We start from the raw sequence: 27,755 nt of genomic DNA, 5'->3' as shown, positions 1-27,755 counted from the left end.
ACTGTCTAACCTTCACCTTCACTGACATTAACTCTACCCAACTAACACAGACATTAACTCTCCACATAAACTCTCTGCTCAACACCATTAACACCCTATTGATATCCTGTGACGTGTATCTGCAGAGCGGAATTTAACCCCCTCTCTGCCAACCCCCCTCCACACATACCGGAATACAATAACTAGCAAGAAACTACTCCAGCAGTATCCTAACTCCTCTGTGGTGTGCTGTTTGTTACTGGTGTTATAGCCTTACAATGATTTTATTCCATGCAAAAAAATGGTCTTTGCCCTTGTTGCTAAATAAGGCCTGCAATTGAAGTAGATATTTTCCAATATTATGAAGAAACTTAGTAAGACAACAAAGGTGCTATAATGTTAACCTCAAGTTTCATCACAATTTCAAGAAGCAGTTTACTGTTTGCAAAAAATGTAAGTGAGCCCTACACATGGACAGAGGTGCAAACAGACAGACACCCCACTGTAACCCAGAACCCTATCTCTCAATGACTTCTGCTAAACAATGAGTCTTCACAGATACATGGAAACATGTGAAATGTGACATGCGTATGAACGCACGCCTGCTTCCACTGTCATTTAATCCACTGCAGATTAACAGAGCAGATGTGAAAGTAAGAATAAAATGCACATGTCTGTTGAATGGAAAGAACGTTTTTTTTTTTACAATCTTAGACAGTTTGGGATTTAAGATGGCTTACTTTTTTGAGTCTACACAAAAATATAAGCGCGACAGACAGGCGGAAAGACAGACGACGGATGTAGGTCCTGGTGACCTGCTTTCTCAGGACACTGCGGACAGAAGCGAGGCATTATTGTTCTCATATAACTTTGAAGAAGGGTTTGTAGTGAGCGCCAGGCTTCAACCCCTCACAAACTCAAAGGAATTCTGTGTCTCCAGTGACACCGCGGGTGGCAGCTGTCCTGTGTGCTGAGGGAAAGAGGCAGCCTTGTGATTCAGTGACTCCAGAGTGAAGCAGGGAGAGCTGTGACACGAAGGGGAGCGGGGTTTATTTAAACTCATTTTAGTGTTGGCATGAAATGCTTTTTTCCCCACTCATTACCATCAATGGCGATTGTTTGCAGTTGGATTGGCATCATGGTTTCCAAGCCAGTGCAGTTTATGTGCCTCCACTGCAGCACTGAAGGGTGGACTCCCTGCCTCACAGTTTGGGATTAATTTTCAAAAATATTCTTTATTTTATAATCAGCTGTTTTGCTTTATATACAATGTGATTAGAAAGTAAGTTTACCACATCAACTCACCTTACAATTGATGTGGTAAACTTACTTTCTAATCACCCTGTATATATATGTATATTAACTGCTGTTAAAATCGTGTAGGGAATGTTTCCTGTGAAATTACGTTGAAAAAATTTAATTGTGTTTGAATCCAGTAATTAGTTAAAACAAACTAAAAGAAAGAACCTTAAGCACCATATAGCTCCTATCCAGTTTTTACTATTTAGATCAAGTTGGCAGCTGATTTAACTGTTTTAGAGAGGGTTTAAGTTTATTCTCAATTTTCAAAGCACTGTTTATCCTATAAGAATGCTTGTAAACACTATAGAAAAACAGTGCTTAAAACATTCCTTAAAACAAGACAAATCATCAGAGATTGTTTCTCCTCATTGCACTACAGTGGCCCCTACTGGCCAGGCGCATGGTGCGCTCAAGAGGACACACCTCCAGGGCTGGCCTTCGTCTTCCAGGGACCGGGAGCTTGTCTACATGCGCTCTCGATCTCCTGGGTATAAAGAGGCAGTTGTCTTAGTCATGGGATCAGAGGACACCCACTGACCTTCAGCCCTCCTGAGCTGTGTGGTGAATTGCTGTGGTGATAGAGAGTAACTGAGCATTCTACATGGGGGAGAATAACAGGGGTAAAATAATTGTGCAAAAACAGTTATGCCTAGGTGCCTGACTGAAGTACACGCAGAGCGTCATGGTGATCTTTTCATGATACTGAGAGCTCTAGTTTTGTGTTTTCAGCCTGGCGGGGGTGTACACAATGTTATTGACACGCTTGTTGTTGTCTGCTCTCTCCCATCCCGTCTCACAGCGTCCTGCTGCGCAGCCCCCCCAGCCTCATCCAGGAGGTCATTCTGGTGGATGACTTCAGCAGCGATCGTAGGTATCCACCTTCACAGGCACTGGGAGCACTGGGGTGGGGGGTTCCTAATGGACTGGCTTGATTCAAGCAGTGAAGAACACTGCACTGTCACAGTGGAGTTTAATTAAACATGTTGGCCTGACTTAATGTTGATTGGAACAGGGATTCAATCACAACCAAGATGTCCCGTTCAGTCTATTCCAAACCAGGACCGTGTTCCAGCCAGGTCTCAATGACTGCACGGCCGGGTTCAACTGAACTATTAGAGACCTGCTCAGATCAGTCATTACAGACATGGCTGGAACAAAGTCCTGTACTGGAATGGATCGGAAGAGTCACAAGTGAGTAGCACTGCTTTATATTATCTGAATTCTCCTTCTACAGGGGTAAGACATTCCTGGTTTTACTATGAGTCTATTAAGACACACCTGAGCTTGTTACCTATACACTGTGGCTAATCAAACATGTATTAAAACCTGGCATGGGTGAACTGCTCTGGACTAGGAGTCCTATATCCATGCCTGTTATATTGAAAGAGAGTGTAGCTTCGTTTGCAGTCATTCGGAGGTTTCTGGGTTCTGTTGCTCCAGTACTGAGTGATCTGTTTTCTCTGAATCTCTCTTTACCTGGATTTGAGCTGCGTTGAGCCTGTCTGGAGAATCCTAAGTGCCAGCACTGGACAGCCCTCCTCATTCAAATCAAATCATTTAACAATATAACCATTCAGTGCTCACCTCACTTCCAGAATCCTCTTCTGCTGGAATAGTTAGTAAGCATGGTCAATAGTGAAGTAAGCAGAAGCCCCAGTGGAGAGGGTGGGGAACACGCCCAATAAGTACCCTTTAGATGTGCTCCTTCACAGTATTTCAACTGGAGGGTCATTGCTGGAAAGAGAAAGGCTTCTGTTCTGTCTAGTAGTAGTTGTGGCTCATGTCCTCATCTTTACCAAGGTGTGCTATGAAAGGTGTATCATCTTACTAACAATAGCTTTAGAAAACATTTTCTTCATATTATTTTCCTGCCCCCTCCTCTTTTACACTGTTTGCAATCCTGAGAGGTTCTTACTTGCATTACTCAAATACTGTGTTTCATTTTTCTGAGAAGTCTGTGTTCAGGTTCTCGGACGCTGACTTCAAGAGTTGTTGTTCTAGCTGCCTGCCACAGACATGTGTAACACAGGCTAGATCAGCCAAAGAGTCTTAATATGTGTAAGCACCAGTGCCATCTAGTGCACAGCGGTTTATTGCAATCAAAACAAAATTAAACTTAAGTGTCAGATCACTATTTAGCTGATCTAGCCTATGTTACATATATCAATGGCAGGATACTAGAACTGAACTCCCGTGAGAGCGTCTTAACACAGACTCAGCACAAAATAAAAAAATGTATATATTTTAGTATTTGCTCTAAGAACCACCTGGAATGACTGCACACATCATTGGCATTGAAGGGACAGGGAAAAAAAAAAGATAATTTCAATCTGTTTACTATGCTGTTACATTCCAGTAGTTTGCTGTGTGAGATTGCCTATTAAGTAGAACTATTTTTGTTTGCTACTACGAATGATGTCAGAATAATCTATTTTTTATTTATGTAATTGCATGATACGTTTCCTCTAGTGTATATGGTTTTACTGGTATTTTTTATTATTATTTTGTTCCTAAAAGATTTCTATTATATCATTAACCATAGCAGATGCATTTTAACTGGGGCAGCCTCTGAACTTGCACTGGGTGTAGTTTTGCAAGATACCTGTCCACTTTTATCTGTCTGCTCCTGTTCAATGAATGAGACAGCCCCTGCTTGCTCTCTGTAGAGGTACCTGTCATCCAGATAGCTCGTCAGTGACAGACTCTCTGTAGTTTCCTGATGAGCGTACCTGTCACTGTGACAGATATCTCCTCGGAGAGAGGTGTGCTGCAGACAGTTCGTCAGTGACAGACTCTCTGCAGTTTCCTGATGAGCGTACCTGTATGCACTACACCGTATGCAGAGTGTCTCACAGCAGGGCTGAAGGGGAGAGGGCAATTCCACTCTCCAGCTGACCAAGGAAGTGCAACCCTATCTGAATGCAAACAGAGATGTCTTTTTCACATGTTAACTATAGCATGCATTTCTTTCAAGTTTACATGTGAGACCTATATAAGGAATGGGGGAGCCACATTTACATCCCAGGGACTCATTCCTTGATTACAATCTCCCATATGAAAACCATCTGTCTGAACCATTCCATCTTGTTTTGCACAAGACCCTGCAGGTTTAGCAATGTTATTGTGTACTGTAGTTTAATTTGGGCACAGCAACACAGAGAATGATAAACTACACAGTTCTGTAGCCTATAGTATGGACACACCAGCTGATCAAAATGCTCTGGCCAGATTTTTTAATTTATGAAGAGGAAGAAAAAATGCATTGAAATTCCTGAAAATGCAGCAGCAGTCTGTGCTTGTCAGTGCCTGGTCTCCACGTTCCTTCATGTGACCCTTGAAGTGGAATGCGGGACACAGCAGAAGTGCAGCATTGGAATATCTGGGAGGAGCGCTCAGAACATTCACTTCATTAGCAGCTTTGAAAAAAACACCATTCCTAAATCAAATACTACAGTGTGTTTGTCTTTTGCATTGAAATGATGCCACTTTATATTAAGAAAGGTGGGATTACTACATTAATGTGCTTCTAGGAGGACTATCCCAGGTTACTTGCATAAGTATTCACCCCCCTTGGACTTTTCCACATTTTGTAGTGTTACAACCTGGAATTAAAATGGATTTAATTAGGATTTTTTGTCACTGATCTACACAAAATAGTCCATAATGTCGAAGTGGGGAAATAAATCTACATATTTTTCAAAATTATTTACAAATAAAAAACTGAAAAGTCTTGATTGCATAAGTATTCACCCCCTTTGCTGTGACACCCCTAAATAAGCTCTGGTGCAACCAATTGCCTTCAGAAGTCACATAATTAGTTGAATGGAGTCCACCTGTGTGCAATTAAAGTGTCACATGAGCTCAGATTAAATACACCTGTTTCTGGAAGGCCCCAGAGTTTGTTAGAGAGCATATCTAAACAAACAGCATCATGAAGACCAAGGAGCTATCAAAACAAGTCTGGGATAAAGTTCTGGAGAAGCACCAATCAGGGCTGGGTTATAAAAAAATATCCCAAACTTTGAACATCCCCCGGAGCACCGTTAAATCCATTATTAAAAAATGGAAAGAATATGGCACAACCGCGACTCTGCCTAGAGAAGGCCGTCCGCCAAAACTCAGTGACCAGGTAAGGAGGGCATTAGTCAGAGAAGCAACCAAGAGGCCAATGGTAACTCTGATGGAGCTGGAGAGATCCACAGCTGAGATGGGAGAAACCATCCATGGGACAACTATAACCCGGACGCTCCACAAAGCTGGGCTTTATGGAAGAGTGGTGAGAAGAAAGCCATTGCTGCAGAAAACCCATATCAAATCCCATTTGGATTTTGCCAAAAGGCATGTGGGAGACACAGCAAACGTGGAAAAAGGTTCTCTGGTCTGATGAGACCAAAACTGAACTTTTCTGGTCTTAGCACAAAACGCTATGTGTGGCGCAAAGCCAGCACTGCTCATCACCCTGAGAACACCATCCCCACGGTGAAGCATGGTGGTGGCAGCATCATGTTATGGGGATGCTTTTCATTGGCAGGGACTGGGAAACTGGTCAGGATTGAGGGCAAGATGGATGGAGCCAAATACAGGGAAATTCTAGAGGAAAACCTGTTTCAGTCTGCAAGAGACCTAGGACTGGGGCAGAGGTTCACCTTCCAGCAGGACAATGACCCTAAACACATAGCCAAAGCTACACTGGAGTGGTTTAAAAACAAGAACCTGAATGTCTTAGAATGGCCCAGTCAAAGCCCAGACCTCAATCCGATTGAGAATCTGTGGCAAGACTTGAAAATTGCTGTTCATCAACGGTCCCCATCCAACTTGACAGAGCTTGAGCAATTTTGCCAAGAAGAATGGGCAAAAATTGCAAGATCCAGATGTGCAAAGCTGGTAGAGACTTACCCAAAAAAACTCACAGCTGTAATTGCTGCCAAAGGTGCTTCTACCAAGTATTGACTCGGGGGTGAATACTTATGCAACCAACAAATGTCTTTTTTTTTGTTTAATTAACTTTTGTGTCACAATAAAAAATATTTTGCATCTTCAAAGTGTTAAGTATGTTGTGTAAATCAAATGGTAAAAATCCCAATTAAATCCATTTTAATTCCAGGTTGTAACACTACAAAATGTGGAAAAGTCCAAGGGGGGTGAACACTTATGCAAGGCACTGTATACAAAGAATTCCCACCATATCAGCACTGGCAGCATTCTCACTGGCCCCCCTTTATTCTATTGAAGATCTTGGTTCCTTGCATGGGGTTTACACTTCGATTTGGACTGTGCAGATGTCTCACATGCAACATTCTGGAAGTACAGGTTCTTGCTGCGTCCTGACACTGAAGTACTTCCTGTGCTAGAACTGTTCTACTCCAGTGGTCTAGCTGCTCTAGAACACTTCACTGAATTAAAAACAAGCAAATAACCAAAACCTTTCACACGAGAACGTGCAGACCTGTGATAGACCAGAGTTCAGAACAGCCACACTGCAGGAATGCACCCTATCTAACAAGGCTAAGACACAGCACTGCAGGAATGCACCCTATCTAACAAGGCTAAGACACAGCACTGCAGGAATGCCTCCTATCTAACAAGGCTAAGACACAGCACTGCAGGAATGCCTCCTATCTAACAAGGCTAAGACACAGCACTGCAGGAATGCACCCTATCTAACAAGGCTAAGACACAGCACTGCAGGAATGCACCCTATCTAACAAGGCTAAGACACAGCACTGCAGGAATGCACACTATCTAACAAGGCTAAGACACAGCACTGCAGGAACGCCCCTGGAATCTGGCTGGCTCCTCTGGAATTTGTGATTTCTAAACATTTCTACCGTGGGGATTAAGCCTGACACATTGATTGATCAGAAATAAATTGAAAACAGAAGATAGCGATTGAAGAGAATCTCCACTGAAATGTTCCCACATTTAACAGTGTTCATAAAGAGCAGCTTGTTACATTATCGTAATTTGTCATTTACATTCACGCTGTAGAATTGTCTGTTTGAATTGTGCCATCCTGGCCACTTTAAAACAGAGAAGTGTGAAGCACCGCTGTGGCCTCGATGGAGCTCTCAGTAACATGTCTAACCTCATCACATCTGGTAACCCAGAGTGCCACCATTACCCTCTCCCTCTGCAGCACTTCCTCTAGTGGGTGTAAAAAGTACCTGGCTTGTTTTCTGAGGTATTTCATAGTGATGTGTTTCTTACATTGACAAGATGCTGTTGCACTTGCTTCAAATGAGAGCCTCTTTGTATTAGTGTGGTTGCCAAGGGCCTGTTTGGGGCCTGTATGGGTGTGTGTAGCCTCACTGTTTCCTCTCTCTGTGCCCCCAGCGGAGGACTGCCTGCTCTTGACACAGATCCCCAAGGTGCGATGCCTGCGCAATGCCAAGAGGGAGGGTGAGTAGCCTGTGACATTATTGAATCTGGTTCCTAGTCCTACATGCACCACACTTTCTTACACTTCATTCAGTGAATGTTTCCCACTCTGGGGATATACGGTGGCTCCTATCCATACTTATGTCACACTTTTTATCTCTAGATACGTTTATATAATATATAGTTTATATTGGACCCTGATGTTGATATGATACAGCTGTTTGAAATTTCGTTGTTAGCTAGTTTTGTATCAGATTAATCATATTAAACTATATATTATACAAAAGGTATACAAAAGGTATATCTGTCTTCCTCCCTCTCTCCTCACCCTCTCCTCTCTCCGACACTCCCTTCCTCTCTCTGCCATTCTCTTCTGTCTCTCTTCTCTTATCTCTCTGTCTCCCTCCCTCTCTCCTCACCCTCTCCTCTCTCCCTGACACTCCCTTCCTCTCTCTGCTATTCTCTTCTGTCTCTCTTCTCTTACCTCTCTCCCTGTCTCCCTCCCTCTCTCCTCACCCTCTCCTCTCTCCCTCTCCCCTCCTCTGTGCAGGTCTGATTCGCTCTCGTGTGCGAGGTGCTGAATCAGCCACAGCCTCTATCCTGACCTTCCTGGACAGTCACTGTGAGGTGAACACGGAGTGGCTGCAGCCCATGCTGCAGAGAGTCAAAGAGGTACAAGAACCCAGCGTGCAGAGCCCCTGCATTCACCCGCCTGAACTGCATCCCCCACCTGCCTGGAGCCTCTATGAGTTTGTCACACTCTGGAGTGTAGTGTTTATCAGAATGACCACTAGAGATGTATAGCGGTATTTTCTGCCCCCCCCCCCCCCCCCCCCATTAAACACAGACTTAATATAGAAATTTTCAATTTACTAACTCACAGTTTCAGAGGGGATAGAAATTATAGCTAAACACCAATCCAGAAATGTATCTTTTAGGAGGCTTTTCAGGTAAGCTCAGTAAAAAATAATCTAAGGAAAATTCTGCAGGACACATACAGCAATAGGACAAGTACAGGGGCAGTATGATAGGGGCTGGCAGAGCAGCAGCCTTCACACCTGTCTGAATAGGAGTTAAAGCTGCCCTCCCCCTCTCCCCCCAGGATCACACCCGTGTGGTGAGCCCCATCATTGATGTCATCAGTCTGGACAACTTTGCGTACCTGGCAGCATCCGCAGATCTCCGAGGAGGTAAACCATTGTTCCATATAGGGGTGGTAAAGAAAGGCTGCAATGTCGTGTTGTTTACTGTGTCTGAAAATTAGAACTGTAAAGGAGCCTAGTGTAGAACAGGTTCAGGACTCTCAAACTGTAGGATATTCATAAGATTGTTGTAGCTTACTAAATGCTTTCTTAAATCTCAGCTGTCATCCAGTTCTACTGACTATGTAGAATCACACAGGTGAATTCTCATTTGAAATATTGCACTAGGTACAAGAAAGTGAAAGGAAGTTGTCAGTTTGCTTACCTTCCCTTCCAGGAAATCTGATACACTCTCATTTCCTGGGTCATTTCACCTCAGCAGTGTTTTGGGGTTTGCGCATCTTACTGGCTGCAAAGCATGTCAGTCATTAGGGGAAGCAGCTGGTTGGTTTCTAACCTGAAGGGGTGGGGACAGTTTCAATCTCCAGTTGAAATGACCATGAAAAGGCAGGACTATCAGAGACCTGTATAGAGACTGGAAGTACAAGGCAAGCAGAATGTGTAGAATTATTTTGCTAGCTCTACCCTCTTTTAAAGATGTGTGATTGAGGGTTACATCACTGCAGCGATGCAGTTGAATTTCTTGATGCGTTAGTGAGGTGATAGCCAGACCCCGTATTTAGCCACTGACATCAGGTCGAGCTGCTCTTTGGAAACTCGTCTGAGTGCCAGCAGCCGTCTGGCACAATCATTGGCTCTAATGACTAAATCACTGCTTTTACAACCTCATTATTCACTTGAGTCAGAAGAGAATATGCCATACTACTACAGAGACATGCACAACCAAGCCTAGCTCAAGTCTAGTTTCACAGACCCCAATTAGCTCTGATCTGGGGAAGAAACCAGCGCAGTATCTCTGGGAGTGCCTGCTTTATCCGTTTTAAAATCTGTTTAACATTTTCAGCAAATCTTCACAATATGCAGTTACGTTAATGTTAAAGTAATTGTAGCTAAGACAATGCCTGTGCCATGCACATCTGTTCATTTTATAGGTCTCCAGTGTGCAGGTTTGGAAGAAGCTTGTATTATAGAAACATGGATCTAAATCTGATTCTAGACTAGGGTTGGAAGCCGTGCTTTCGGACTGTCTTGCACTTCCTGGTCATTTCACCTGGACAGTGAAATTGTCCCAACTCCTTCACAGGCTTCTTTTCTGTCAATAACCAATCAGCTGCTTCCCCTGCACTGACTGACATGCTTTGTCAATAACATCTTTTTACCCAGAAGACACTGCAGTGGTGACGTGACCCAGGGAGTACAACAGCGAACAAACAACCCGAGACTAAGGCATAGAAACTGTGAACTTCCTTTAACCTAAAGGAGTGCTAACCAGGCCTTTACAGTCAATGTTGTATCTCGTCGTAGTGGGAATGACGTAATTACTGGCCCCCCTTTTCTTGGAGCGAAGGTATTTGGGTCCTTGTGGATCAGTTAAACTGCACTTACTGTAGGCAGTGTACCAGGAAGCACACGCATCATGCTGATCTATGCTGTTGTACCCGGAAATCTCTTCAGACCACATTAAAGGAATAGAAATAAAAATACCTAAATATGAAAAGGGGGGGCAGTTATAATGCTGCTCGTGCTATAATGAATAAGAAAATGAACTTGGCACTCCTTTAGGAGCTGGCCAGTGTCAAGGGAATATCGGAACGAATCCTCAATTTCACATGGACTCGGTGGATGTCAGCAATAAGGGTTTATTATTTTCTCTTCTGCAGTTTTTGTGCCAGCACTGTAGGAGTTTGTATTACTGGCAGGAGATGCAAGATTTCCATTGTGTGATCATCCTGCTGAAAGCAAACACAGATCTCATTGTTAAACTCCTAACTGTTTGGGACATTCAACCCTAGAGGCTGGCTAACTGGCATCAAAATAGCTCAATGGGTCTTTTTTCATCCAGGATGCTCTCTTTAAAGTAACTAAGACTAATGTTCCCACCAGGGATGCAGAGTATGTCTGTATCTAGACAGCTGCTTGTCTCATTGTCATCACTCTTGCTAAGGACATTCGTTAGCAAAAGTTATTGAGTATAACATAATCTGAGGGTGTGTGTCTGCCTGTCCTGCCATCTGTCTGTCTGTCCTGCCATCTGTCTGTATGTCACATTGTATACATATATCTGGAGAGTGGCTTTCCTAATTATGATGACACTTGGTTAGGACCTACTTTTTTTTTTAATTTAGTAGTCGCCAATAGTTTATTTATCATTTTCTCCCAATTTAGAATAGCAAATTATTTTTAGGCTCAACTGACCGCTACCACCCCCACACTGTCCTCCGAAGCGTGTGCCGTCAGCCGACCGCTTCTTTTCACACTGAAGGCCCACCATGCTGCCACGTCGGAGGACAACACAGCTCTGGGCAGCTTACAGGCAAGCCCGCAGGCGCCCGGCCAGACTACAGGGTCTCTCTTGCAGAGCTGTGAGGGGAAGCTCTGTTGGTGGCTGCCTAATTCCAGACTACAGTCAGTGCCATTGTCTGTCACCTTTCACTAGCATCAACAAGAAATAAATAAATAAACGGATAAATGCTTCTTCCGCACACTTATTGCTGACATTTACACTGAGAAAGCTCATCCGAGAGCTCATTCTCATTGCTGACATTTACACTGAGAAAGCTCATCCGAGAGCTCATTCTCATTGCTGGCATTTACACTGAGAAAGCTCGTCCGAGAGCTCATTCTCATTGCTGACATTAAAACTGAGAGAGCTCATCCGAGAGCTCATTCTCATTGCTGGCATTTACAGTGAGAAAGCTCATCCGAGAGCTCATTCTCATTGCTGACATTTACACTGAGAGAGCTCATCCGAGAGCTCATTCTCATTGCTGGCATTCTCTCAAAGTTCCCTTTGCAGCGGCACAGAATCTGGATCTGCTTCATGATCTAATAATCCATTCCCAGGAAACTCAATTTTATGCGGACGCAGGAAATTAAAACAAACCTATTAGAAAGTCTAAAATGCAGCTCCATATGGCCCTTTTTTATTTATTGTAAATATTTATACAGGAAAAGACAGTCGAGCTGCTAGATGTCATTCAGGAGGGTGTCGAGCTGGCAGGCAGAGGATTGTGCAGAATTCCAGAGTTTCCATGGCAAAGGCAAAAACTGAAGTTTCACAAATGTCTTAGCCAACAGATACAAGCTTTGGTACAATCCTAGCGAATAGTTGTCAAAATGAAAGCGTCAATTAAAATACAAATAAAAACAACATACTCATCTGTATCATATATACAGCATATGACTGTTTTAATCAAAATCTCTCTCTCTCTCAAATTCAAATTCAAACTGGCTTTATTAGCATGACAGGAGTGAACCAGTGTTGCCAAAGCATTTCAACACACATTACATCAAGGCTCTACCTCCGCTACGCTCCCCTGCCTCCAGAGCCCGCTCCTTCTCCACCCTTGCTCCGCAGTGGTGGAATGACCTTCCTACGGAAGTCGGGACTGCCCAGTCCCTGACCACATTCCGGCGCCTCCTTGGGACTCACCTCTTCAGGGAGCACCTGTAGAACTCCTCTGTTTGTATCCTGGGACACTATCACCCTTCATGTAGATGTGCTTTATTTTGCTCTTGTCTGCCCCCTATTTTTCTGCATTTGGTCCTGTGCTTCGGAGTGCTGTGGTCTGCCAAGTGTTTAACCTGTAGTGCTTTGTATTTGGTCACGTCCTGATGTAACTATCACTATTTAATCATATCCTGATGTAACTATCACTATTATCTGCTGTATTATTGAATTGTGGTTTGTCACACTTGTACTTTGCTTGAACAAAAGTTATTGTATTTCTTGCTGTTATTGTATTACTTGTATTGTAACACTTGAAATGTATTTGCTTACGATTGTAAGTCGCCCTGGATAAGGGCGTCTGCTAAGAAATAAATAATAATAATAATCAAATAAAATATAATGTTAATAACACACCATATCAATCCCTCCCCCTCCTTCCTTCTTAACAGAATATAAACAATATACCCCCCCCCCCCCTCCTGTCTAATTTAACAATAAACAGTGCAGTTTTATTGAGTGTCTCCACACTGTCCCTCAGGCTGGGACAGGCACACACGTCCTGGGCTGCAAGCTCTGCTGTCAGAGCCTCCTCTCCCAGCAGGATCCGCAGCTTCTCAGGTTCAAGCAGGTGTGGAAACTGGGTCAACTGACTCGAGAATTTGCCCTTATTTGGCAGTATTTGGAGCAGGATAGCAGGAAGTGCGCCTCTATTTCACCTTCTCCCCGCTCACAGTGACTGCACAGCCGGTTCGGTCTGGCCAGCCAGCTCTTTTTGTGGCGGCCTGTTTCGATGGCCTGGCTGTGGTCACTGAGTCTGTACTTGGTTAGGGTTTTTCTTTGTCTGGGATCTTTTATCCTGACAGGATACTGTGCCAGGGTGAAGTCCCTGTTCAGGGCCCCATAGCATTCCACTTTGTTCATTCATTTTGTTTCATTATGCCGATGTTCAATTTATGTCAATTCTTCTCACTCCACGCCCCTGTGAGAAGAATTATGTTCTTTTGTTACCAATTTTAACACTGCATTTATTTTCTGAGTACATCAATTTTATGATGTCATAGACTTTACCCCCTACACCACTTTGAAGAAGTTTATTAAATAGTTCTTTGTGCCAAATTGAATCAAATGCCTTTTTAAAATCTATAAAGCAGGCGAGTATTTTTCCTTTATTAGTTTGGTGGACGTGTTTGTTTATTAGTGTGTGTAGGCTGTAAACATGATCAGAAGTGCTGTGTTTTGGTAGAAATCCAATCTGACTCTTGCTCAAGACACTGTGTTCGGTAAGGAAGGCCAGTATCCGGACGTTAATGATACTGCAGAACACCTTCCCCAGGTTACTGCTCACACAGATGCTTCAGTAGTTACTGGGGTTGAATTTGTCTCCACTTTTATATATGGGGGTAATGAGGCCTTGATTCCAGATCCCAGGGAAACAGCCAGCTCTCGGGACTAGGTTGAAGAGTTTGAGGAGGGCCTCTTGCAGCTTAGGGCTACTGTGTTTGAGCATCTCAGTGCTGATGCTGTCGGGCCCGCAGGCTCTCCTGGGCTTGAGGATCTGCAGATTCTTTTTGAGCTCTAGCAGAGTGATCGGGGTGTCCAATGGGTTTTGGTTGACTTTGAGTGTTGTTTCTAATTATTTTAATTGTTTATGTATTGAGATCTGATTTGAATTTAGTTTGTTGTTTGGCAGCAGGGCGCAGCCTCGGGACACCTCAGCATTGATGTTATGGATGACTCGCTGCGGCGCGTCTGCTCTGGGCAGTAGGGTGGAGATGGTAACCTTGGCTGAGGGGAACTCTTCTGTGGCTTTAGCTGCCACCTGCCTCAGGGTTTGGCCACGTCGCCCCTGTGTGCGCTCAGGTCTTTAGTCCCGGTGTGGATCAGGATGTGCTTGGTGTCGCTCAGTCTTCACCCTGACAGCAGGTCCAGGGCCGTCTGAGTTGTTGGGCACCAGATCTTCTTTACTCTTCTTCCAGGGAAAAGGCGCCTCTCATTCAGGAACTTCCCATTTGAGTCGCTCAGGATGATAATTTCTGCACCGGCCTGCTGCACAGTGAGTGTGTCAGTCTTTGGTGTTCGAAGGGGCAGTCTGTGTGTGACCCTGTGTGGGGGGGCAGTGTGTGTGTGAGTGCTCAGGGGTGCAGTGTGTGTGTCAGTGCTCAGGGGTGCAGTGTGTGTGTCAGTGCTCGGGGTTGCAGTGTGTGTGTCAGTGCTGGGGGGTGCAGTGTGTGTGTCAGTGCTCGGGGATGCAGTGTGTGTGTCAGTGCTCGGGGATGCAGTGTGTGTGTCAGTGCAGGCAGGGTGATGGGTGTTGTGCAGTGTTTCTCTCAGGTGGTTGTTCTGAGCTGTCCTGGCCAGCTCCTCTCTCACTCTCTAGAACAGCAGGTTGCTTGATCCTGCTCTCCCCCAGCACAGTGTAGTCTGCAATCAGGGGCTCTGGGGATTCTCTCAGAAACTTGTTTTTATATTGTTTCGTGGCCTTTTTAGAGCAAACTTCTTCAGGGTATTTTATTTCACAGCCCTGCTCTGCAGTGAGAGTGCTGCTGGTGAGAGGAGCTATGATTGATACATTTCTATCAGTCTGAGTGGCAGTTACTGGGTCTAGCCCAACTGTCATTTCATTTAAATTCTCCCTCTGCATTTTTTGAAAATTAATTGCAGTAAATCTGAAGTTTGATAAGCCTTATTTATTTTAATTATAGTATTTTCTATCTTCTCTTCAATTTAAATTTAGACAGGCTTACTTTGGCTGTCTCTGTCTTTCTTTCTTTCCCAAACTTCCCTTTTCTTTCTCCTGTTTTCTCTCTTTCTTTCCTTTTCTTTAAATCCTTTTAATCCTTTTAATGTTTTTCTTCTTGAAAAATATCCTCCCTGTCTCCTCTGCTGTTTAGACAGATTTATGCGAAATTTTAGATCACAAATCAAACATTTTTTCTGTGTAAACATTTCTAAGTAATATTTATTTTTAGGAGCTCATCTCTCTGCTTGCGTCACAGAGCTCTCTCTCTCTCTCTCTCTCTCTCTCTCTCTCTCTCTCTCTCTCTCTCTCTCTCTCTCTCAGGGTTTGACTGGAGTCTACACTTTAAATGGGAGCAGATTCCGATAGACCAGAAGATGTCCAGGACAGACCCCACACAACCAATCAGGTAGCGCTCTTTTAACAATTTAACCAATGAGATTAAAGCAGGAATATTAACATTTATTAACCCTTTTGTGGCAGTGTGGTCATCTCCGAGACCATACGAGTTACTGACTTCATATTTTGGAATGTTCTATAAAGACTCTAGGCTTAAAGTGACGGGTCACCTTAACGTTGACCTTTGACCCAGTATGGCTGTCATATTGGGGCCATGTGATTTGTTAGAGACTGCACGTGTTGAGATAGTGTGTTCACAATTGGCACGCAACAGTATTCAATGATTCTCTTGACCAATGTTTTTATGTTCTCCAGCCAGAACTTAGAAGCCATTTTAGATTCAGCCTCCATATTACCATTACCAAACTAAACATTTCCAGCAGTAATCTAAGCTTCTGTCATTCACGTTTGATTTCAAAAGTGTTACTGTGCAGTGGCTTGGTGGCCGGGGATTATCAGTAATGAACAATCATTTTGTGGACTTGTTTTACCTCGCCACCATATTTCAGAACCATTAAGAAACTTTATAGACCTGCTTTCCAATTAAAAACAGCTAGTCATTTTTTCACACATCTTTTTTTTATTTCATGTACACAAATCAGTAAGAGTTTGCCACAGTTTTATCAACCAACCGCATGCTCTGTTTCTACACATTTGGTACACTGCTGTGTACTGTGATTCCTTCAGTAAAGTTATATTACAGTTTCACTGCAACATTGCTTTAACCTCTGGTCCTATGAATGATACAAACCACACGCTCTGAGACAGTGCTTCCATCTTGTTTCTGCAGCTGTATTCTGTGATTCTCTTCGATGGCTTTGTGCAGTAAAGAATCTCAATTTCACTGCCGTATCACTGGTATGAACCATGTGCTTTTTCAGTACAAAGAGAATCTGTTCCCTCCTCTGTCCTCTCTCCCAGGACTCCGGTGATCGCAGGAGGGATCTTTGTGATGGATAAGGGCTGGTTCAGCCACCTGGGGCAGTACGATTCACAGATGGACATCTGGGGTGGGGAGAATTTTGGTGAGACGACATCCTCCTCACAGCTGTGTCCTGTTCTAGCTAAAAAAAATACAGAGAAACCTCTCTATTAGGGACAGTCAAAGGAACAACAAAGAGGGGTGGCGTTGTTACTGAAGGGACATAGAATTTCTTGTAAAAAAAGAATATAGCATTAGTTCAGCAATTTATTAAACTGCTTTACTGAACAGTTTACGCAGTATAAGTGTTGTTACTTAAAACCTACAATCACTTTGAAGTAGACAATTCTTTATTCATAAAATAGACGTTTAGCAGCCATTTCAGTTAGCAGAAAATGAATGAAGGGTCAGTCTGGCCGGCACTGAGTGGTTGTATTTCTTGAAGTTAAAGCAGCGATGCACAAGCCAGTTCCCCTGCCTGCGCTGGCAAGCTCTGGAGCTGCTTGACTTCACAGGGTTATCCCTCTGGCTATTCCGCTTCCCATCTTCTGAGGAAGACAAAACAACGATTAAGAATACGATTTTGGCACGGTGATTTTGTTGTACATTTCACGGATGAGTTGTGGAAAAAAAACAAGAATTCACGGAAAGGTCACAGAAAGGCCACCAACATACACAAGAGCTTTTAAATAGTACACAAAACCAATAATATAATGACTATTGCTTTTGACTGCATGTTTAAATGTTACTTTAGAGTACAACACTTAGTTTAAGGTCCTTTCACACCAACGTAACATTCTTTTTTTCATTATTTTGTTTTAATACTGTATGATGCAGCGTTCACACCGGCCGCGTAGCGAAACAGACGGGCTGAAATAAACGGTGTTCCTATTTCTCTGTGCGCGTCCGGCCTAAATGTGCATATATATATATATACAAAATCAGCATGTCAAATAATTTAAAAAAACAGAGAGTTGAAAAGTCAAATCACACAGACAGCACCGTGTCCAAGAAGCGGGGCATCACAAAGATCAGAAAAAAAGACCAGAAACAGATGAACCTCTCGTTTTAGCTACAGTTTGGGTACCCTCATTGTATGAAAAAAAGTTTCAAGAAATAAAATGTAAGTATTAATTCATATTTTTTGAAGATGCAAGCCCACTTTTTTGTTTAAAAAAATTAATTAATTAATTAATTAATTAATTAATTAATTAATTAAGCGCTGTATGTATGTGAAGATCACAACCGAGAGTTTACAGTAACATGCGATCTGTGTTCATTTACCTGCTCACTCAGCTACACAATACAAATCTCATTCGCTGACCTACATAGCTTCGTGTAAATGCTGCTTGCAAACAGACAATACAGACACTAGCAGATTTGTATTTTTAGTGCATGGCATGCTGCATTTTTTTTTTGTGAATCCAGACAAGCTTGAATAAAGCTTAGAGAAAAACAACCAATAACCTGTACAGGACCGAGCAGCATGTAAACCAGGGTGCAGCCACAGATAGGAATGCCATCGTTAGGGTTAATATTATTCTTAATGTTTTATGAACAGATCTTGGCACTTGTGCATCACTTAAAAAAAACAGCATTAAACACCAATAAAAACTTGTAAGCACATTTTAAATGTGGGGGTCCAAGTTAGTCCTGGTTGTTTCTTTATTGTGTATTAATAAGTCTGATCCCTTTTTGTAACTTGGCTGCTTTTGTATGTGGTAAAAGGTTTAGTCACAAAAAAACACTGAAACAAATGCTTCTTTTGGACACAAATGTCATTGTCATTGTAAATGGGAACGTGTGGTAACAATTTCGGAGTGATTCATTATTTCTGGTATGATGCATATGTCCTGATATTTGGATGAGAGTGATAGCTGTCTCCCCCCCTCTCTCAGAGCTGTCGTTCCGTGTGTGGATGTGTGGCGGGAGTCTGGAGATCCTCCCCTGCAGTCGTGTGGGTCATGTGTTCCGGAAGCGGCACCCGTATGCCTTCCCCGAGGGGAACGCCCTCACCTACATCAAGTGAGACTCCACCTCTATACAATCCCAGAGAGCCTCAGTGCCCCTGCAGCTGGGAGCAGAGTTCAGGAGGAGAGACAGCCCCAGTGCCAAGTCAGATTCCCAGAGCTACCTCGCTTCCCTTGGGGTATAAATTCCCAGTATTCCATCAGCCAGCAGCCCCCCTTCTCCACCTCTACAGCAGCCCCTAGGCTTATATGTGGGGGTCTTGTATCATCCTAAAATATCTGTCAGGTGATCATCTCACTTAACCCAGTGGGTAGGAACCCAAATTCTTCATCAATATTCTGCTGTCATTTGTATGTGTTCCATTGTTCATTCAAAAACCGTCCTGTTCTCCTCACGATGTGTGGAGTGTTTATCATTAATGCGTCTGTCTGTCTGTCATTAGGAATACCAGGCGTGCTGCGGAGGTCTGGATGGACGATTACAAGCAGTATTATTACGCAGCCCGGCCGGCCGCTCATGGGAAGTCATTTGGCAGGTCAGTCGCACACACACACACACACACGCACACACACACACACTCACGCACGCACACACACACACACACGCACGCACACACACACACACACACACGCACACACACACACACAGTCCTGTACCCCCCCTCCTCACACACACACACACACACACACACACACAGTCCTGTACCCCCCTCCTTACACACACACACACACACACACAGTCCTGTAACCCCCCCTCCTCACACACACACACACACACACAGTCCTGTAACCCCCCTCCTCACACACACACACACACACACACACACACAGCCCTGTAACCCCCCCTCCTCACACACACACACACACACACACACACAGTCCTGTAACCCCCCCTCCTCACACACACACACACACACACACACAGTCCTGTAACCCCCCCTCCTCACACACACACACACACACACACAGTCCTGTAACCCCCCCTCCTCACACACACACACACACACACACACACACAGTCCTGTAACCCACCCTCCTCACACACACACACACACACAGTCCTGTAACCCCCCCTCCTCACACACACACACACACACACACACACAGTCCTGTAACCCCCCCTCCTCACACATACACACACACACACAGTCCTGTAACCCCCCTCCTCACACACACACACACAGTGCTGTACCCCCCTCCTCACACACACACACACACACAGTCCTGTAACCCCCCCTCCTCACACACACACACACACAGTCCTGTACCCCCCTCCTCACACACACACACACACACACACAATCCTGTACCCCCCCTCCTCACACACACACACACACACAGTCCTGTAACCCCCCCTCCTCACACACACACACACACACACAGTCCTGTAACCCCCCCTCCTCACACACACACACACAGTGCTGTACCCCCCTCCTCACACACACACACACAAACACACAGTCCTGTAACCCCCCCTCCTCACACACACACACACACACACACAGTCCTGTAACCCCCCCTCCTCACACACACACACAGTCCTGTAACCCCCCCTCCTCACACACACACACACACAGTCCTGTAACCCCCCCTCCTCACACACACACACACACACACACAGTCCTGTAACCCCCCCTCCTCACACACACACAGTCCTGTAACCCCCCCTCCTCACACACACACACACAGTCCTGTAACCCCCCCTCCTCACACACACACACACAGTCCTGTAACCCCCCCTCCTCACACATACACACACACACAGTCCTGTACCCCCCTCCTCACACACACACACACACAGTCCTGTAACCCCCCTCCTCTCACACACACACACAGTGCTGTACCCCCCTCCTCACACACACACACACACACACACACACAGTCATGTACCCCCATTCCTCACACACACACACACACACAGTCCTGTAACCCCCCCTCCTCACACACACACACACACACACACACACACACACACACACACAGTCCTGTACCCCCCTCCTCACACACACACACACACACACACACAATCCTGTACCCCCCCTCCTCACACACACACACACACACACACAGTCCTGTAACCCCTCTCCTCTCTCACACACACTCACTCACTCACACGCACGCACACACAAACACTAACTCACACACACACACACTAACTCACACACACTGACACACACACACACACAGTAAGGGGTGAATAGGGGTGTAACAATTCATTGTGCATCGATGAATTGCGATACTTTCTTGACATGACATGTCGTATTGTAATAGAAGTATGCATCATTTGTACTGTGATACAAGAACCAGAAGCACAGCATTCAAGCAGCTTTTAAATGAAGCATGTGTGTTTTATAGCTGGTATGGATACATACTCTGCCTGTCTCATTTCATTTCACTTCTAGTTGGTCACAGACGTGAACCAGAGAGTCGATAAGCCAGCTAGTGGGGGTCTCTAACCTCCTGCTTGTCTCTGCAGCATTGCTGAGCGGGTGGAGCTCCGCAGGAAGCTGAACTGCAACTCCTTCCTGTGGTACTTGGAGAACGTCTACCCCGAACTCCAGTGAGTGTGCCAGCCCGGGCCGGCCTGCACTGCAATACACAGCTGTGTTCTCACTTACAATCACTGTCCCAATGTGCACCCATTGGATAATAACTACCCCCAGTGTCATTAGCACCAGCGCGTTCTGAAAAGAGAAATATAAACGCATTTAGTTTACTTAAAGACTGTTTATTATGGAATGGTGTGTGTTCCTAACCCTCATTTGCTCATTGTGTGTAAGACAGTTAATTGCTCTCTATCTAGTCCAGTTTCCCTGGTCAAGTGTGCCACTCACAATGACTGTGGCAGCAGCCGCGTCTCCACTCTGCTCTTCAGTTAGCTTCCCTCCCCCTGGTTTCTGTCTCATGCAGGATCCCAGCGAAGGAAGCCAGTCCCAGCGCGGTCCGGCAGAATGGGAGGTGTCTGGAATCGCTGGGCCAGGATAAACTGGGGGACCTCGTGGTCAGTGTGGGGGAGTGCAGGGTGACCCTGGGCAGCCTGCCCCTCTCACAGGTGGGCTGTGTTCACAGTGTAACTTACACGTCAGTGAATGGAATTGTCAGTGGCCTCGCCAGGATGTGGTTATGTGGGGTCCCATATATCACTGTTTCATTATTTTATTAAGATTTAGGCATCGTGCATGAAACCAGAAAGCAGTGCAAAAAGTTTTAAAACGTGTACTGGGTGTGTCCATTAAAACCAGCAGGGGAGGGAGTCGCCCAGTACAACTGTATTGAATTTCTCTGTTAGAGTGAGCATCAGATGTGTCCCTTTACCTTTTTATGATGCTAGCCAGCATTGAGACTGGTTCTAATTGCAGGAGCTGCTCTTCAGTTGCCTGCCATAGATATACTGTATGTAATATATCAAATCGATCAACCAAAAGTCTTTATAGAAGTAAGCAGCAGCACCATTTATATTCCTGACAATACATGCTTCTTTCTAACATTAAGACACATGACCATTACATTGATAGTTGATGTTGCCACTTACTTCCATGCAGTCCGTTAGCAGGCCAGGGTCCCATTGCTTAAATAACAGATAGGGAACTCAAAATAGTCTACGCTTGAAGTTTAGTTGTTGTAGTTCTACCAGGTTATACAGGAAATGCTTGAGATGTCTGCTTTAAGTTATGCTGTATTGCACACAGGGAAATGCTTGCACTATAAAACAATATCCAAGCATAGCAGCTGATTACCCAGAGCCCTTACAGAACCTCGAGTGAGACACAGAGACTGTGTTGCTGGTGTTTATCCCCGGGAGTATTGAGTTACCCAGAGCCCTTACAGAACCTCGAGTGAGACACAGAGACTGTGTTGTTGGTGTTTATCCCCGGGAGTATTGAGTTACCCAGAGCCCTTATAGAACCTCGAGTGAGACACAGAGACTGTGTTGCTGGTGTTTATCCCCGGGAGTATTGAGTTACCCAGAGCCCTTACAGAACCTCGAGTGAGACACAGAGACTGTGTTGCTGGTGTTTATCCCCGGGCGTATTGAGCCCTGTGGAGATGACATCACCAGCGGTGTCCTGAGTGAACTGTGTCTCTCCGCAGGAGTGGGTCCTCTCCGGGCCGCAGATCCGCCAGCAGGACAGCTGCCTCACCATCACCGCCTACTCCTCGGGGTCAAAGGTCACGCTAGAGCTCTGCAACACCAAGGACAACAGACAGGTAGTCACCACGGCAACCTCACCCCGCCTACCTATTGTTACCTGCGCTGTTACTCTTATCATTGCGTATCCCAGTCTGCATTTAAAGGGTGCTGCCATGTTCCTCTGCAGCCGCAGTCTTGCACATATCAGTCACCAGTCACTTCTGACCACACCTGCTGTAGAGTGATCTTTATTTGCTTTCTGAGATTTTTGCCAATCCTTTAAGACGTTTTCTGACGTGCAGACGAGTCAAGCATCTGCTATTGAGCTGACCAGAGTCCTAGTAATGCTCTTTTGTTCATGAGTTAATGGAGTTAACTGTAATCTACAGTACTGTACAATGAAAAACATACGATACAATGTAATGTATCTAAATTGAAAGTGTTACATTATTGTGTATTTATTTAGCACCGGTACTGAATGTACAGTACAGTATCTACTGTAGTATGACTTTTTTGTTTAGTATTCAAATTAATGGACACCTTGCTTCTAACTGAGACAGAATGGGGTGAATCACATTTTGGATTTTGGCAAAAATATAGTGTGCATGTTGCTTGTATGGTGTCATTACTTGTTAAAATAATCTCCTTAATTGATTGTATAAAGTACATTTCTCCTAGAGCACAGGGTTTTCAGGTGGGTTTTATTTATTACTGTGTGAGTGATCACTCTGGCATGTCACAATTCCATAGGGCCCATTACAGAACGAGCTCTGAGCAATGCTTTATTACCGATCATGTACTACTGCTGTCCACTGTGCCACTGTAGAGCGTGCCAGCACAGAATAACAAGGCACACATTGTGCAGAGTGAGGAACGGAGGGGGAGTGCAGCACATGAAGACAGGCTGGATGGGCTTCACTACCTGCCAGGGTTGAACAATGCAGCCTGCAAAAATCCCTGTGAAGAAAGCAGTGTGGCCAAGTTATTAGAGCTGACAGACTGGGAGGGAGCATTGTGACCTGGTTGTTAAAGCTGAGGGACTAGGAGGGGAGCAGTGTGCTCTAGTGGTTAGAGCTGAGGGAGGCAGTGTGCTCTAGTGGTTAGAGCTGAGGGAGGCAGTGTGCTCTAGTGGTTAGAGCTGAGGGAGGCAGTGTTCTGTAGTGGTTAGAGCTGAGGGACTAGGAGGGAAGCAGTGGGCTCTAGTGTTTAGAGCTGAGGGAAGCAGTGTGTGCTAATGTTTAGAGCTGAGGGAGGCAGTGTTCTGTAGTGGTTAGAGCTGAGGGACTATGAGGGAAGCAGTGTGTTCTAGTGGTTAGAGCGGAGGGAGGCAGTGTTCTGTAGTGGTTAGAGCTGAGGGACTAGGAAGGGAGCAGTGTGCTCTAGTGGTTAGAGCTGAGGGAGGCAGTGTTCTGTAGTGGTTAGAGCTGAGGGGAGCAGTGTGCTGTAGTGGTTAGAGCTGAGGGAGGCAGTGTGGCTCTAGTGGTTAGAGCTGAGGGAGGCAGTGTGTTTTAGTGGTTAGAGCTGAGGGACTAGGAGGGGAGCAGTGTGCTCTAGTGGTTAGAGCTGAGGGAAGCAGTGTGTGCTAATGTTTAGAGCTGAGGGAGGCAGTGTTCTGTAGTGGTTAGAGCTGAGGGAAGCAGTGTGCTGTAGTGGTTAGAGCTGAGGGAGGCAGTGTGGCTCAAGTGGTTAGAGCTGAGGGAGGCAGTGTGTTTTAGTGGTTAGAGCTGAGGGACTAGGAGGGGAGCAGTGTGGTATAGTGGTTAGAGCTGAGGGAGGCAGTGTGTGCTAATGTTTAGAGCTGAGGGAGGCAGTGTTCTGTAGTGGTTAGAGCTGAGGGAAGCAGTGTGCTGTAGTGGTTAGAGCTGAGGGAGGCAGTGTGGCTCAAGTGGTTAGAGCTGAGGGAGGCAGTGTGTTTTAGTGGTTAGAGCTGAGGGACTAGGAGGGGAGCAGTGTGGTATAGTGGTTAGAGCTGAGGGAGGCAGTGTGCTCTAGTGGTTAGAGCTGAAGGAGGCAGTGTGCTGTAGTGGTTAGAGCTGAGGGACTAGGAGGGGCGCAGTGTGCTCTAGTGGTTAGAGCTGAGGGAAGCAGTATGCTCTAGTGGTTAGAGCTGAGGGAAGCAGTGTGCTCTAGTGGTTAGAGCTGAGGGACTGGGAAGGAGGCAGCAGTCTAGTGTTTTAAGCAGATGTTTGGCATTGGAAATTCACACTTTTTCCCCCAGATGAAGGACAATGAGATTTTCCATCATCTGTCATCACTAGGGTTATCTTTTCTTTCCTGTTCCAGCCACTGATTGAAAACACACCTTCCCAGCGGGGTCGCTTTTATTTGATTGGAATTAATGTTGACCTTTATTGGCCCCATTTAAAAAATGATTTATTGGGGCTCCTGAGTGGCACATCCAGTAAAGGTGCTCCGTATGGAATGCAGGATGTGCCCTATAGCCTGGAGATTGCAGGTTCGAATCCAGGCTATGTCATTGCCGACCATGACCAGGGGTTCCCAGGGTGCGACGCACAATTGGCCGAGCACCACCTGGGTAGGGAGGGCTTAGGTCGGCAGGGCAATCCATGGTTCACCGCGCACCAGCGACCCCTGTGGCTGATCTGTGTTGATCTATGTTGTCCTCCGGCACTATAGGTCTGGTGGCTTCGCTGTGGATCTGCAGTATTAAAAATGTCGGCTTGGCAGGAACCCGTTTCGGAGGGCGCGTGTTTCAGCCGCCATTTCCTGAGTCGGCGGGGGGTTGCAGCGATGAACCGGGATCGATAATAACACAATTGCCGATTCCAAATTGGGGAGAAAACTGGGGTAAAAATCATTGGAAACGACTACATTTTTAAAAGAAAAAAAAAAAAAGAAATGATTTATTATCACGCTTAGTATTTTCATAACCAAAACCGCCTGCAGAAGAACAAGGGAGCTGGAGCCAGCCATTCTTCAGAACAGCCTCTCTGAAGCACACACAGTAACATCCTATTTAGGAAATTATAAACCATGCACCATCAATATCTAGACGTTTTTTCCAAAAGTGGGGACCCTTATGCTAAGACTGTGTTTGCCCTTCTGTCTCTGTCTATCTGTCACTGTGAACACGATAACTGCCTTGATTTTACATCAGCTTTATCATACCCTCCTAGCCTCCTGTAGACATTACAGATTGCATTTGCATCGTCAGATACAAGCCGTTTCTTCAGGTTTATTCATTGCTGTTTATTTTAAAGATGAAGTGCCTTTACTGTAAATGTTTCCTCATGTTTTGTAAATATCGCATCACACGTGCTTCGCTGTTGTTGTTTGTATTATTTTCACTAAACAACCGTAGACTAGCACAATCACAGACTAGCAGAGTCACAAGGTAGCACAATCATAGACTTGCAAAATCGTAGGCTAGCACAATCATAGACTAGCACAATCACAGATTAGCACAGTCACAGATGGTGTCTTTTTTTTTTTTTTTTTTTACCAGATATAATTTTAGAATCTGTCTTGCATTCATTCATATCTGACGACAGAATGGCCATCAAACTGTTCCAAATTACACAGCGTTGCTAAGCAGCTGCAGAGAAAAGTAAATAATCCATTTGCTTTAAAATTACAAAATGACTTCTAGCTGTTTGTCAGAAACAAATAGGGAAAACGATGTCTGTCACAATTATTTGTTGTAGTTGAAATTAGGCATTTGAAAAGATCCTACCATTTTGGGTTTAGTGTATGTGTAATGAGTAAACCTCAGTGTTTTACAGGTACAGTGTATTCCTTAAAGAGCAACTTGGTATGACTGCACAACCTCAGAGTTCTCATAACTGATCCTCTTCCTGTTGTTTACAGTCAATTTTGATATCGTTTTCTGTTTCAGACATCACAGCCTGGTGCCCTTTTAAACATTCAGCACCCCTTTGGCCTGGAAAGAGCTCTCAAGATCATGTCTGCTCTCCAAGATTGCAATCTTTAACCTGCCCCCCTGCAACACTCTGCCCCCTAGTGGACTGAATTAAAACATTCATAGGAAATCCCACATAAAACAAATGTGTTTTTTCTTAGTGTTGCATGGGGGCAGGTTAACAGTGTACAGTACCAGATGGACCAGCTGTATTGAGTCTGTATTTAGAATTTGAAAAGTTGATATTAGAAGTTGCTGTTCTTTGCTGGGAGGCAAAATCGTCAGGGACTGTTTCTCCTCATCGCACTACTGAGAACCCAACTGGCCAGCTGCCTGGGGAGCTCAAAGCAGACACATGTAAGGCTGACCTTTGCCCTCCAGAGACCGGTTGTGCACATCTACACTTGAGCTTCTGGGTGTTAAAAGGCAATGACTTGGTCTTGGGATTGGAGGACGCCCGCTGATCTTCTCCTGAGCTGCGCTGCGGTGCAATTGGACATTTTAAAATGGGGAGAAAATAACTATTTACAGTGTGATATTCATGAAACGGTTCTCCAGGGTTTTTAAAGAAGCCAGTAGCAGTTTTAAGGTATCACTGTGTTTTACTGTAGTGGATAGATGCTTATTAATGAATTGACTATTCTAATTATTATTTTGGGTTTTTTTTAGAAATGGAAGTTGAAAGGCCCGTCTATCCAGCACCAAGTCAGCGGGCTGTGTCTGGACAGCCATTCGGGTCTGGTGGCGATTAACCAGTGTCGCTCAGAGCTGGCCAGTCAGAAGTGGGAGATCCAGCAGGTCACGTGATACTGACTGAGGAGGGAGGGCCCACCGGAGGCTGTCCGGGGGGAATGGAGCCACAACAGGGACGTTTATTTATTTTGCATGGGACTTTATTGTAACTACCCCCGATGAAGGCAAAGTGTTTCCAGCTTAAACAGCGTGTGCTTTTTAAATTGTGTAAATATTTTAATCAAGTGGAATAAACTGGCTGGGGTTGGAGCCCGTTGGTTTGGAGTGTGGAGCTGAATAGCTCAAATAAAAGGACTTGATGAAACCCTTTGGACTGGTTGTGTGTTTATTTTTATATAAATAAGTTATTTACCTTGTTTTATCCTCCATATGAAGCCTCCTCCCCACTATACTGGCAACCATTGTTGTTGCTGTCAAGCCAGTGATCTCTTTTCACCATCCAAACCCAGGCGATGGGTAAGTTACCAAGATACTGAACCCTGGAGGTTACCATGGATGGATAAGTGTGGCGGAGTGTCCCGCCCCTATTTATTATTATTTGTATTTGTTTGCGGCGCGGATAAAAGCGCCGCGTCTTTTGTTATTGTTTT

The 27,755-nt window shown here is 44.9% G+C and overlaps 1 protein-coding gene across 2 annotated transcripts in view; it reads left to right on the top strand.

Annotated features, from left to right (window-relative positions):
• Positions 1 to 27,469, top strand: part of LOC117424211 (polypeptide N-acetylgalactosaminyltransferase 16-like) — a 44,643-nt gene extending 17,174 nt beyond the window's left edge. For both annotated transcript variants that reach the window (XM_034040375.3, XM_058991266.1), the window contains 12 exons: positions 2,081 to 2,148; positions 7,615 to 7,680; positions 8,210 to 8,331; positions 8,762 to 8,849; positions 15,434 to 15,518; positions 16,430 to 16,533; positions 18,329 to 18,455; positions 18,844 to 18,936; positions 20,877 to 20,960; positions 21,311 to 21,452; positions 22,493 to 22,609; positions 27,082 to 27,469. In XM_034040375.3, the coding sequence (XP_033896266.1) occupies positions 2,081 to 2,148; positions 7,615 to 7,680; positions 8,210 to 8,331; positions 8,762 to 8,849; positions 15,434 to 15,518; positions 16,430 to 16,533; positions 18,329 to 18,455; positions 18,844 to 18,936; positions 20,877 to 20,960; positions 21,311 to 21,452; positions 22,493 to 22,609; positions 27,082 to 27,219 (1,234 nt within the window). In that variant the 3' untranslated portion in view covers positions 27,220 to 27,469. The remainder of the gene's footprint in view (positions 1 to 2,080; positions 2,149 to 7,614; positions 7,681 to 8,209; positions 8,332 to 8,761; positions 8,850 to 15,433; positions 15,519 to 16,429; positions 16,534 to 18,328; positions 18,456 to 18,843; positions 18,937 to 20,876; positions 20,961 to 21,310; positions 21,453 to 22,492; positions 22,610 to 27,081) is intronic.
• The last annotated feature ends 286 nt before the right edge of the window (positions 27,470 to 27,755 follow it).

Source organism: Acipenser ruthenus, chromosome 18 (genome assembly GCF_902713425.1).
Source record: "Acipenser ruthenus chromosome 18, fAciRut3.2 maternal haplotype, whole genome shotgun sequence".
Taxonomy (NCBI): Eukaryota; Metazoa; Chordata; class Actinopteri; order Acipenseriformes; family Acipenseridae; genus Acipenser; species Acipenser ruthenus.
Note: the sequence above shows the minus strand (reverse complement) of the source record. Positions and strands in the feature narration are given on the sequence as shown.